Source organism: Felis catus, chromosome E3, assembly GCF_018350175.1.
Source record: "Felis catus isolate Fca126 chromosome E3, F.catus_Fca126_mat1.0, whole genome shotgun sequence".
Classification (NCBI taxonomy): Eukaryota; Metazoa; Chordata; class Mammalia; order Carnivora; family Felidae; genus Felis; species Felis catus.
The window spans coordinates 32,377,287-32,389,775 of NC_058383.1; the positions used below are offsets into that span (position 1 = coordinate 32,377,287).

Genomic DNA, 12,489 nt, shown 5'->3' on the forward strand with positions numbered 1-12,489 from the left:
TCCCTCCCTCCCTCCCTCCCTTCCTTCCTCCCTTCCTTCTTCCTTCCTTCCTTCCTTCATCCTTCCTGCCTTCCTTCCTCCTTCCTGCCTTCCTTCCTTCCTTCCTTCTTCCAGGAAGAACTGTCCTGTTACTGTGGTAAAACAAACATAACAAAAAATGTACAATTGTTTTAGTCTGTTCAGGCTGCTCTAACAAAAATACCATAGACTTATAAACCACAGACATTTATCCCTCATGATCCTAAGCATCAGTATCAAGGCCCTGGCCGATTCATTGTCTGGTGGCGGGCCGGTTCTTGGTCCACAGACACCGTCTTCTCGTGGTGTCCCGGCAGAAGGGATTTTAGAGGCAGCTCTCTGAGGTCTCTCTAATCAGGGCACACCCATCCCATTCGTGAGCGTCCTGATGACCTAATCACTTCTCACAGACCCCCCACGTCTTTTTACTGTCACGGTGGGGATGAGGTTTTGCCGTGAGTTTTGGGAGACACAAACTGCTCAGTCCGTAACAATCATTATTACGTGTAGGGTTCACTCGTGCAAAGCTCCCGCTCATTGTTGTGCGACCACCACCGCCGTCTGTCTCCGGAACGTTTTTGCGTCTTCCCCAACTGAAAAGAACTCCCGTGTTTAATGAACTCCCTGCCCGCGAGGCCACTCCCCCGTCCCCTGTGTCCCTGGCAGCTGCCACCCTACTTCCCGTCTGTTATGAATTGACCGCTCTGGGTATTTTGCACCTGTAGCATCAGACACCCTTTGTTCCTTTGTGACGGGGGTTACTTCACTGGGTACAGTGTCTCCGAGGTCCCTCCGTGCAGTGGATCATGTCAGAATGTCCTTCTGTCATAAGGCTGGACAGTATCTCATCGGATGGGTACGCCGTGGATCCATTTCCCCAGGGGGACCTGGGGATCGCTTCCCCCTTTCGGTTCTTGCACAAGCATTTTCTTTTAATGAGACATTTTTTATGGCGGGTCAAATGCCGCACGTTGGCATGTTTCGTGGCACAAAGTCTGAGGCCTGGAGGTGACGCGGGAAGCTCCTTTGGTGGGTCTCAGGGGCTGGTTTCTCACCCGCGAAACTGGGAACGAGAATTCCTCCTTGAGGACATTACTCAAAGTGGATTAAGGTGTGGAGTCTTGTGTGCGGTGCTTGGCGTGTGGTAAACATTCGATAGAAGCTGACTCAAAGTATTTATATTATCAGTGGAGAAGGAAAACTATCTTTTGGGTGGAGGTGGGGAGCACAGCCTTTTCCCTAAATTTCTCCGGGCAAGTTTGGGATTATTACTAACAGTCTCATCCACGCTGATCAGAGACGTTTTGCAATCATGTGGATTTTTATTAATAGTCATTAAAAAAAATTTTTTTTAATGTTTATTTACTTTTGAAAGAGAGAGCGAGTGCAAGCAGGGGAGGGCAGAGAGAGAGGGAGACACAGAATCCGAGGCCAGCTCCGGACTCTGAGCAGTCAGCACACAGCCCAACGTGGGCTTGAACCCACAAACTGTGAGATCATGACCTGAGCCAAAACCAAGAGGCAGACGCTTAACCACCTGAGCTTCTCGGGCGCCCCTGAGGGTGCTCCCTTTAAAGTTATAACTGTTCTGGGGTACCTGGGCAGCTCAATTGGTTAAGCGTCTGCCTCTTGGTTTTGACTCAGGTCGTGATCTCACAGTTCGCGGGTTCAAGCCCCGTGTTGGCTCTTCGCTGACAGCTCAGAACCTGCTTGGGAGTCTCTCTCTCCCTCTCCTCCCCTCTCCTGCTTACGTGCTTGCTCAATCTCTTAAATAAACTTAAAAAAAAAAGTTTTAACTGTTCATTGTTGAGCTCAGCCTGATTGCTTTTGGCAAGAAGCATTTCCGGAGAATTCTAGGGCCCCATCCGCGCCTGTGCTACAGAGCAAATATTTGCCCAAGTGGTCCTAGGAATCCACTTAGAACGGCCAGGTCTACACAGTTCCCCATGCAGATTTTGAGTCCAGCAGGGGTTTAGAAGACAGCCTTAGCTGTGTACCATGATCCTAGGGTTCCGTCCCCGAGGCCACAGCCCAAACCTTGTAACTCATCCTGGGCCCCGTCCTTGAATTTCCCCCTTGCACTTTCGGGCCTTTGATGTGCCTCAGTCCTGTTGACCTCTGCTAGGAGAGAGGCTGGTGACTTCTCCGGGCTGAAGCAGTTGATGGCCTGGGAACAGGCTGCTGCTGTCGAGAGCTGGGGCCCCCGGGGGCTCCAGATCAGCATAAGTCCTCACCTGCATCCAGTGACGGAGTTGAACATGCCTCGTAGGAGGTGGACCCTCAATATGGGGGAAAGGCGCAGGGTTGGGGGAGGTATGGGGACACTGCGATAGAACAGTGCTGATCCTGAAGTATGGGAGCCAGGCCCTGGCAGGGGAGGTGATGCTGTGTGTGTTACGAGCAAGAAAGTGATTCCTCCTTCCATCTTTTCTCAGTCCTTTAAGTGATCTCAAGAGGGAAGTCCCGATCGGATGCTAGAATGCCTTCTTTGCCTGTTTTAAACAGAGAGCACCAGCCTCCGGCTAAGAACTTGGGGGCAGGCAGCAATGTCTGGCCAGTTTTTTTTTTAAGTGTATTTTATTTCTTTATTTTGAGAGAGAGAGAGAGAGCATGCACGCATGAGCTGGGTAGGGGTAGAGAGAGAGAATCCTAAGTAGGTTCTGCACTGTCAGCACAGAGCCCGATGTGGGGCTCGAACTCACAAACCGTTCGATCATGACCTAAACTGAAATCAAGAGTCAGACGCTTAACTGACTGTGGCTCACACTGTGGCCGGTACCCCTCGCCAGTGTGAACAACATGGTTTTCCATGGTTTCGTCCATTTTTATGGTTACTTGCGCTTACGGCAGATGATGCTGATTTTCCCCTGATGATAGTGATGTAAAATTTTATACTCGAAACAATGCATTTAAGTTTTGTTTTGTTTTTTTTAACAATTGAATTTATCTGAGGAAAGAGTTGTTAGTTGTGTGATGAGTGGTGGGAGGGGGAAGGTGAAAACAGCAGTGTAGACCCCTGTGTGTCAAATATCTCTGCATGTGCGCTAATGGCCGGTAGTACCGGGTATTTCGTTGAAAGGCAGATTCTGGCTGAGCAGGTCAGGGGCCTGAGGGTCTGTGGTTTGAACCGGCTGGGGCGGGCGGGGGACGAGGGTGTGAGTGCTGCCAGGAGGAAATAGCTGGACTGGAGGTGATAGAGCGAGTTGGCTTCGACAGACATCTGGGTATGCAGCCGTCTCCTCCCCTTCTCTCCCTCCCTCTTCGTCCTCCCTGTCCTCCTCCCTTCCAGACTCAATACTAAGGGGAACCAAACCCTTCTAAAAGGCAAACCTCGGCCCTCCAGTCTAATCAGATTTGCCCCGATGGCATCTGCTTTCCAAGCTTCCGAGCCGAGCCCTGTCAGCCCTCCCTCCACAGATGGGGCCTGCTTACCCCCTCCTGCGGGTCAGCCTGCTTCGTGCAGAGGCAAACGCCCCTCCTGGGGTTTCTGCCACCCCTCGGTGGGTCATGATTTTGATGAGTCAAAATCCCGTTTTCCCATCTTGAGTGTTGGTGTGGTTGGAGCAAATGAGGACGCCAGGAGCTGGGGGACCAGGATAAGCCAGAAGCGCAGCCTCTGTCAGGCTGTCAAAGAGAGAAGTCAGATTTCTCGACTTGCCATGGACAGCTGTCTCCCTGCATGCGCGGTGGGCTTTCTTGTCATCAAGGGCAGCAAACAGGAGCAAGCTTCACCCTGAGGACTTCCACCCTGCTCCCTGCTGCACCTGGAGCCCTCCCATCTCCCTCTGTGGCTCCGGCTTCCAGATGCTTCCAGATGCTTCCAGATGCTTCCAGATGCTTCCAGGTGCTTCCAGGTGCTTCCAGGTGCTCCATCCCAAACCTTGGAGACCACTTGGATGCCTGTCTTCCTCTCCCACCCCACGTCTGCTCCATCAGCAAATCCGGTTGGTTCTATTTTCAGAATGTCATTGCTTCTCTCTGCCCCCTCTGCCTCCACCCTGGCCCAGCCTCCACCATGTCTTGCCTGGATTACTGCTGTGGCCTCCCTGCTGCCCTGTTTGCCTTTGGTACTTTCCATGGACTAGCTGGCAGCTAGTTAAGAGGGCATTTGGTTTACCTTGAAAAAAAGTTCAACCGCTTTGGATTCTTCCGAAAACCTTGGGAGTTTGGCCCGAGAGTGTAGCCTCTGTCTGGATAGAAACTGCCAGTGTCCGCGGATCCCCATGTTCACCCTGAGCAGGCTGCTCTGCCCCATCGTGGTCCTGAGAACTTCTCAGCGGCCCCTCCCCTTTGCAATGTAGCGCCTCGAGAAATGCATGGCGCCCGGCACATCAAGTAAACGCTGGCTGGGTGGTTTAAGTCCAAGGACAAACACTAGGAGTCTTGGGCCTGCTCTTCGGCCCCTCACATTTTTCTTTTAACAGCTTTATTTATCCCTGATGTGTAATTAGCCGCACATATTTCAAGCGTACAATGTGAGTGGTTTTGACACATAAATGTCACGAGGCCGTCACCTGAGTCAAGGTAGTCAATGTATGAAAGGCTTTCTTGTGCCTGTCATCTCTTCCCCACCCCCCACAACCACTGATCTGCTTTCTGTCAGTACAGACGAATTTGCATTTTGTAGACCACATTATAAAGGGACACCTACCCTGTATGCTTTTTTTTTTTTTTTAATTTGGCTTTTTCACTCAGCACAAGGGAGGGTCCTAGTTTACTCCTTATTGTTCAGCAGTTACCCGTTGACCTGTTGAAGGACGTGAAGTTGTTTCCAGTTCAGGCTGCAACCTATAAAGGTGCCACGGACATTCATGTCCCTATGTTTTTACATACTCTGCTAGAGTTGTTTTTTGGCTTTTTTGCTTTTAGTATTTTGGTAGGGTTGCCTGGGCGGCTCAGTCGGCTAAGCGACCGACTCTTTGTTTTTGGCTCTGGTTGTGATCTCGCGGTTCGTGAGTTCAAGTTCAGGTTCCATTGAAAACCAGGTAGCTCTAGCAACTCTGAGCTCAGGTTTCCACAGGGGAACAGGGGGCAGGACTTGTGTGGCCGCCACCTTTTCGGACAGGGCCCGGGCCCTGCAGTTTGCCTGGGTCCCCACCGCATCCCATCACTGCCCACTTCGCTCATCTGGGCCCCTCCCCGGGTTCCAGTAGGCTCGTGCATTGGCCTGTTTTGCTCAGTGCGTGGGAGGACATGCCGGAAAGCAGATGAATAAAGCAGCCGGGCACGGAAAGAGTTTAACAGAATGCAGAGGGACTGTGAGTTTTAACCTTGAAAGTCTTTGCTTTCATTCTGGGGTGTCTGTGGAGTTTTGCTTTCCAAGGGGTCGTTAACACCAGCAGAACACGCTTTCCCTGGGAGGCCGGGCCAGGGCAGGAAGGCACAGCGTCTGAGGGGTGAGGGCCTCACCCCTCTGCCAGCCCCTCTGTTTGTCCAAGGAGGTCTGGAACCCATTGTGGAGTGGGAAATACTTTCGTGGTTTGCAAGCAGCCGGGTCCTGTCCAGCACGGGTACCCACAGCCAAGCTACTGACGGCTCTTTCTAAAACTGGCCCAGTTTAGAGGGCAGTCTGGTGTGGGGGGGGCAAGGGCCAGGCCTTGAACACCACTGCAGCTCGGTGAGAAAGTTCCCTTTGCGGGGTCTCTCCATCAGGCCTGCCGAGGGCGCCAGGCCTTGATGTGATACTGATTTGCCTTGACCGTCTTTCTATCTGACAGCCATCCAGTCTCGGGCAGGCTTTGAACCTTTAAAGGCAACAGAACTGAGTGAGACTTGGCTGCTTTTTTCCATTTTCTCTCTTGTTATGGTAGCCTCTGTTAATGGCCAGGGAGATTCGTTTTCCACTTGTGGCGATAAAATAAAGATCCCGTTTCAAGTAACGCTTGTCAAGGGAGTTGATTTGAAGAAAAATCGGAAATAATTGTGAAGATGGTATGTGGGTTGTGGCAGGTTAACTCAGGAGAAGCCTCGGGGCGGCATGCGGTAGGTCTCTGCCTGATGCTCCGCTTTGCCCCAGAAGGGATCCAAGGTCTCCTTGCTGTAGCTGGGCCACATGTGCCTGGGGACACTCAGCGTAAGGGGCACCCCCCCCCCCCCCCCCCGAGAGCTCAGGTATGGGCGGTTCTGAGGCCTGTACCAAGTGGCAAGGTGATGGTTGGGGGTGGGGGACTGTGTCACCCATTATCTGTCCGCAGTGACACTGAACAAATGGGAGGGAAGCTGCTGGAATCGGGAAGACAGAGCAGAGGTCTGGAGCTGGGAAGGTGTCCAACAAACGCAGGAAGTTGGAGGGATGGGACAGGAGAGGTGGGGAGAGAATGGGACAGAACCAGCAAGGGTCCGTTGGGGGGAACCATACAAAGGAGGCTGTCTTGAGGTCACTCTGCGAGCACCGCCAAGGCTCAGGGAAGCTATTCCTTCCCTCCTCCCACCGCCAGAGCTTTAGTTGGTGTTAGCCAATCACACGCTTCGACTGGAAGCCGGGGGTGGGGCAATCGCTGGGATTGGTTCCTGCGGAGACAGGAAGCCTGTAAGAGGCAGCCTGGCCCAGGCAGAGAGCACCTAGCGGTTTCCTAATTTCTTCCAAGGTGTGACTTGTCCACTCTTGGGTCCTTGGCTGTTTGTCTGCTCGGGAGCCACCGCCCAGCCTCTTGTATGCTCCTGGCTGTTGCATCTGCTTGCCTTGTCCAGGTCCAGAATTTTCTTGCATCTCGACATCCTTCATCCCCCCCCCCCCCCGTGTGTCAGCCCCACGGTGCAGTGTGGATGGCTGCGTTGAGTTCTGGCTCTAGCGCTTTCTGGCTAAATGGCCAAGGCCGGATTGCTTCACCACTCTGTGCCTCGGTTTCCCCATCTCTCGAGTGGGAGTAGTAATGTTTGGCAGACATTTGTGAGAAAAACAAAACAAAAAAAACCCCAAAAAACAGCTGTGTCGGTGACCGTATTGGTGCCCCGTGAGTATCAGCTGGAAAGATGGTAAAAAAAAAAAACAAAACAAAACAAACAAACAAACAAAAAACAAACCATAGTCTGATCTCCGATCCGGAGGGAGGAATGGCAAGGTGGCAGAAAGAACATGGCATCTGGAGTCAGAAGACCAGGGATGAATTTTGGTGCAGCTAAGGGATCTTGGGAAAGTAACTAACTCCTCTGAATCTCCGTGTCTCGATGTATGCGACAGGAGTAATCCTGCCAGCTGTGAGATCAGAGGGGAAGGGGCAGGTGAGCAGTTCTTGTGCTTGGCTGCACACTGGAACCACCCACATGCCTGGGTCTCGCCTCTAGGGATTTTGATTTAAGTGGTTGGGGTGTGGCCCCGGGCATCCAACCTTGTGAGCTACCCCCAGCCAAGATGGAGAACCAGAGGTTCCGAGTTCAGACCGGTGTTTTCTCAGAGTGTGGTCCTTGGGCCAGAGGCATCAGCCTCACCCAATAATGTATTTGAAATGCAAATTATTGGGCTCCCTTCCAGCCCTTCTGAATTAGAAACTCTGGGGCCCATCCATCTGAGTTTTAACAAGTTCTCCAGGTGTATCCCAGGCATAGACGTGGAAAGGATGGGTGTTAATCCCCTCCCTTTGCAGCTGTTTACTTAGCACATCTTATGTACTAGACTCTTTAGGTGTTGAGGATATAATGCGAACCGGGCGAGATCCCTGCCCGGAAGGGGGCTTCCGCTCTACTGGGGGAGACTGGTTTTTAAAAAAATAAACAATTAATTAGAAATTGTGATAAATGTTAAGGAGACGCTTGAAGGCCTGCGCTAGTGGATTGCCATGAATCTTCCTACTCACACAAGTGTCCTCTCTAGCAGGGAGACTCCACCAGTGTCTAAACCCCTCCAGGACTTGCCGGACCCCTGACCTCAGACAGCCTCTCAGCAGCTGGTGTTTGTATTGCCTGAAGGCAGCTGGTCACCTCTGGACAGCCCTCACCGGGAGCAGGGCTTAGTCAACATCTATCCTGCTCTTCACCTGGGGTGAATTTCCTCCCCAGTGGTATTTGCCAGTGTCTGGAGAGGTTTGGGAGGCAGGCGTGGGACTGACAGATAATGGGTAGAACCTAAGGATAACGATAAACACTCCACAAGGCACAGGACAGGCCCCCACAACAAAGACATATCTGTCTCCACGTGTCAAGGTGCTGAGTTTGGGACACCATGCTCCGGAGCCTTCACGACCTGAGTTTCTGGTGTGGTCGCTCCAGAACACTCCTGTCTTCACTCTCCGTGCCCCTGGGCGTGCCTGCACTTGAAAACCTTCCACCATTTGACCAGCAAAAGGATTCCTAGCGGCCTTCTCCCTTCCTGAGCTGAGAAAGCTGCCTTTGAGCCAGGCATCTCCTTGGAAACCCCTTGGCTTCGCGCAATTTGGAAAACAATGAATTTGCAAGGTTGCACAAAGCATCCAGAAGCCTCAGGCCGGCTGGAACTGCTAAATGCAATTTTTTTTCCCTCCACATCAAAAATAATTTCCTGGCCTTAGATGCTTTCTCTGCTGTCACAAGACAAGACGCCGACAGATAGTTTTACATGGCAAACAACCTCGTTGGACCCCTTCCCCTCCTCCCCCCGACTTTCAAAGCCTTTGGATGGATTTCTGTTCCAGCCAGGAATATCAAGGCACTTTTCCGCTGAGCCTCGAGGTTGGTTTTGGCCTAGGCGGACCTGGCAATTGCGCGCACAGAGGGATGGGGTGTGGGGGGGGGGAGGTTTGCCCTCAGCTGCTCCCCTGCAAGGGCTGAGGGTGGCTGATCACGGTCTGCTTGGCCATCGGGGTGCAAGAGGGAAAAAGAGAAGATTAACCGTAATCTCTAAAGACTAAGCTTCCTGTGTGTAGCCAGGGTTCTCATGGCTTTTCTTGTGTTAACTCCCCTTCCTCAGATGTCAGTAGTGCGAAGGCTGAGGAGCCCTGGTCTCCTGGCTTAAGGCTTGACAAAAAAAAAAAAAAAAAAAAAAAAAAAGGCAGTAAATAATTAAGTAGATAGACGAATACATGGAGGGACAGATGAACAGACAGAAAGTGCTCTGGTCAGGGCGCCTGGGTGGCTCAGTCTGTTAAGCATCTGACTCTTGATTTCGGCTCACTGTTGGTGAGGTCAAGCTCCGGGTTAAACTCTGCACTGACAGCCCAGAGCCTCCTTGGGATTCTCTGTCTCCTTCTCTTGGCGATTTGCTAAGGCCACATGCTCAGCAGGGTGCTGTTGGCATTCAAACACAGGCTGGTGGCGCCCCCACCTGTCTTCTAGGCGGTTCCTACTGATTTAAGGGGCTGGGCAGGCTGAGGTGTGTGAAATCTGGCCTCTCCTCCCTTGGCGTGCTCCCATCCGTTACCAGTGCCCCCTGCTTTGCTTTCTCAAGAGTCCCGTGACCTTGTGACTTCCGTGTCTCTCCATCCCGCCTGGATGTGGGTCCTCTGCCTCTCTATTGCCCACTGGCCATCTTGGTCCCCTTTGTCCACCCTGCAAATGGCGGCCAGAGAGATCTGCCTCCAGCTACGAATCCGGCGCTGTCCTGCCATCTTAAAACTTTAATGTGCATGGGATTACTTGAGGGTTTTGTTAAAATGCAGATTCCCTTGCTAGGTCGGGTGTAGGGCCTGTACCCTGCATTTCTTTTTAAGTTTATTTACTTATCTTGGTGGGGGAGGGGCAGGGAGAGAGGGAGAGAGACAATCCCAAGCAGGCTCTGCACTCTCAGCGCAGAGCCCGACTCAGGGCTCAGACCCACAAACCGTGAGATCATGACCTGAGCTGAAATCAAGAGTCGGATGTCTGAGCCACCCAGGTGCCCCAACATTTCTAATAAGCACTCAGAACCCAGTGATGCTGGTACACAGACCACACTTTGAGTAGCAGAGCAGTAGAGAAATTATTCTCTAAATGCAGGAAACCTCAGAGGAGCATTAGCCTTGTATGAGATGGGCCGTTTCTGATGACTGGGGCTCCCTCTGTGATGGGCTACAGGCAGGGGTCTCAAACTACTGGCTCTGGGGCCAACTCTGCCCCCTCTTGGCCTGTTTTTGTAGATAAAGTTTTATTGAAACACAGGACCCCCCCACCCCATACATTTACGTGTTGTCTGTGGCTACTTTTGCACTGCCGTGACCAAGTTGAGTAGTTGTGACAGAGACCGTGTGGCTCCTAAAACCTGAAATACCTACCCCACAGACCTTTCCGGAAACATCTGTTCACTATCTAGAGCATCCTCAAGATGCTTCAGAAGGCTGTGTACTGGGACTCCCTGACGTCTGAAGGGGCTTGACTTGAAGACTTGAAGACTTAAAACTTGACTTGAAGACTTAAAAACCAAATCAAGGGGCGCCTGGGTGGCTCAGTCAGTTGGACGTCCGACTTCACCTCAGGTCACGATCTCACGATTTGTGAGTTCAAGCCCCGCATTGCACTCTGTGCTGACAGCTCAGAGCCTGGAGCCTGCTTCGAGGTCTGTGTCTCCCTCTCTCTTTGCTCCTCCCCTGCTCGCTCTCTCTCTCTCTCTGTCTCTCTGTCTCTCAAAAATAAATAAACGTTAAAAAAAAACAACAACAACACAGAGAGCCATACCTGCAGCTAACAGGTCTCAGGCTGGGTCTCAGGGAAGTGGGTCCAGGCGCACGGGGCAGACCCATGATGCTTTGAGGTATAGCGCACATCACCTGGTCCAGGAGACTTGTAGCATTCTAGCCGGTGGGGGAGCGTAGGCCCCGGTCCCCATTTGCCAGGTGAGGAAATCACCAGTGCAGCCCAGTGGCTGAGTGGGGGTGTGGGTTCCACAGCTGGTTTGTGTTAGGGTTTGGACGGGAATCTGGGTCTCTTGACTTCCCGCGTGGGGCTCCCACCTCTGAGACCCCCTGCATGGAGGCCCTGGTGGCTGGGGATCTGCCTGGAGGGGGGTCGGTTAACAGAAAGAACTTCGGTTGGGGGAGGAGGGTTGAAGGCATGTGGCCCACCATCTGCCTCCCACTGGCTCCCTCTCTGAGCCACATTCCGGAAGCTGAGAAAGAGGACATTCCTCCTCCCTTGCGCTGGTGACCCCTGCCTTGACCCCTTACGCCCAAATAAGTGGGTTAATGGAGGTTAAGTGTGAGCCCTGGACTGGAGGTCTGAGGGAGTCTGAGTTGCCTGCGAAGCCAAATTCTGTCAAGTGAATCTCAGTTTCCTATTGTCTTATATCAAAAAAGAGAAAGAAAGAAAAAGAAAAAAAAAAAGAAAAAGACCAAAGATCCCAAAGGACAAATCTAACAGACTGAACATTGCAGGGTGGTGCCTTATCCCACTTTATCTTGACCACTTGACCCACCTTATCTCATTTAATGCCCACAGCAACGTTGGGGGTGAGCTAGTGTCATGCTGGTTTTGCAGATGAGAACAGGAGCCCCCCCCGCCCCCCCGACGTCTGGCTCAGTGAGAAGGGGTCAGGGGATGTGGGGGACTTTCTGGCACGAGGCACAGGGGGATCGAGTGACCCGTTCCCCGTCAGGGGCTGGAATTTGAACGTGGCTCTGTGTGACCGCACAGGGGCGCGGTGGCACCAAGTGACCTGCCCCTCCCCACCCTCCGTGCGCTGCGCGACCCTCAGCCTCACAGCCCCCACCGGCGGGCGGCCTGCAGCTCACAGGGCACAGAGCTGGGGCCTAGGGAGCAGAGTGAGGTGAGCCCTGCACCGTCGCCACCTCCTTCCCAACCGTGTGCCAGCTTCTGGGCCCAGGCCGCTGAGACTCCTCCCATGGGGTGACCCCCCTGGGCCAATCGCACGGCGGCCCGCCCAGCCTCTGAGCCAGGCTGCGCCCTGCCCCGCGAGCTCCTCCCCCCCCCCCCCCACTTCTTGGGCTCTGTGGGAGCAGAAAGGTTAACACCCCTAAGGCCTGCGGGAGAGGAGGTGCTTCTGGGAAGCCCTCAGAGCTCAGGGACTGGGGAGAGAGAAAAAGAGGGAAGGAGAGAGAGAGAGAGAGAGAGAGAGAGAGAGAGAGAGAGAGAGATGCCTCTACCTGGCCAAGGAAAGATGGGGAAGGGGCGTGATGACTTTCTTGTGGTCCTTTCCAGGGGTATTTGTGGGAGAAACACACACACATGCACGCACGCGCTTGCTTTTGGAAGAGCAGGTCATGACCCCTGTTGTTCATGTGGCTCCAGAGATGGGTGTGTGTGTGTGTGTCTCACGGCTCCGTGTGCCGGGCGGTGGAGGGGGCTCACACGCCTGCTGGGGTTTCCGGGAGCTCCTCCCGGGCTGGCCACCCCGTGCCCTCACCTCCACTCTGTGCAGTGGGGGTATTACCATCCCCGGTTTACCGGAAAGGCTCCGAGATCCTAGGACACTTGCTGAGGTCACCCAGCGTGGGCTAGGATTTGGATATTGTCAGGCAGGCTACTGCCAACGTCTGTCCTCTTTTTGTTTAATTTTTATTTATTTATTTTTTTTTGAGAGAGAGTATGTGAGCGTGGAAGGGGCAGAGAGGGAGAGAGGGAACCCCAAGC

The 12,489-nt window shown here is 53.0% G+C and overlaps 1 protein-coding gene across 4 annotated transcripts in view; it reads left to right on the forward strand.

The window, feature by feature from the left end:
* TEKT5 (tektin 5) overlaps nt 1–12,489 on the forward strand; it is a 41,599-nt gene that overhangs the window by 15,855 nt on the left and 13,255 nt on the right. The window contains exon 6 of one of the 4 annotated variants that reach the window (XM_045047400.1): nt 10,186–10,418. The exons of the other annotated variants lie outside the window; for them this stretch is intronic. Coding sequence (XP_044903335.1) covers nt 10,186–10,269 — 84 coding nt within the window. The 3' untranslated portion in view covers nt 10,270–10,418. Of the gene's footprint in view, nt 1–10,185; nt 10,419–12,489 lie in introns of those variants that run through there. 4 annotated transcript variants of the gene reach the window in all.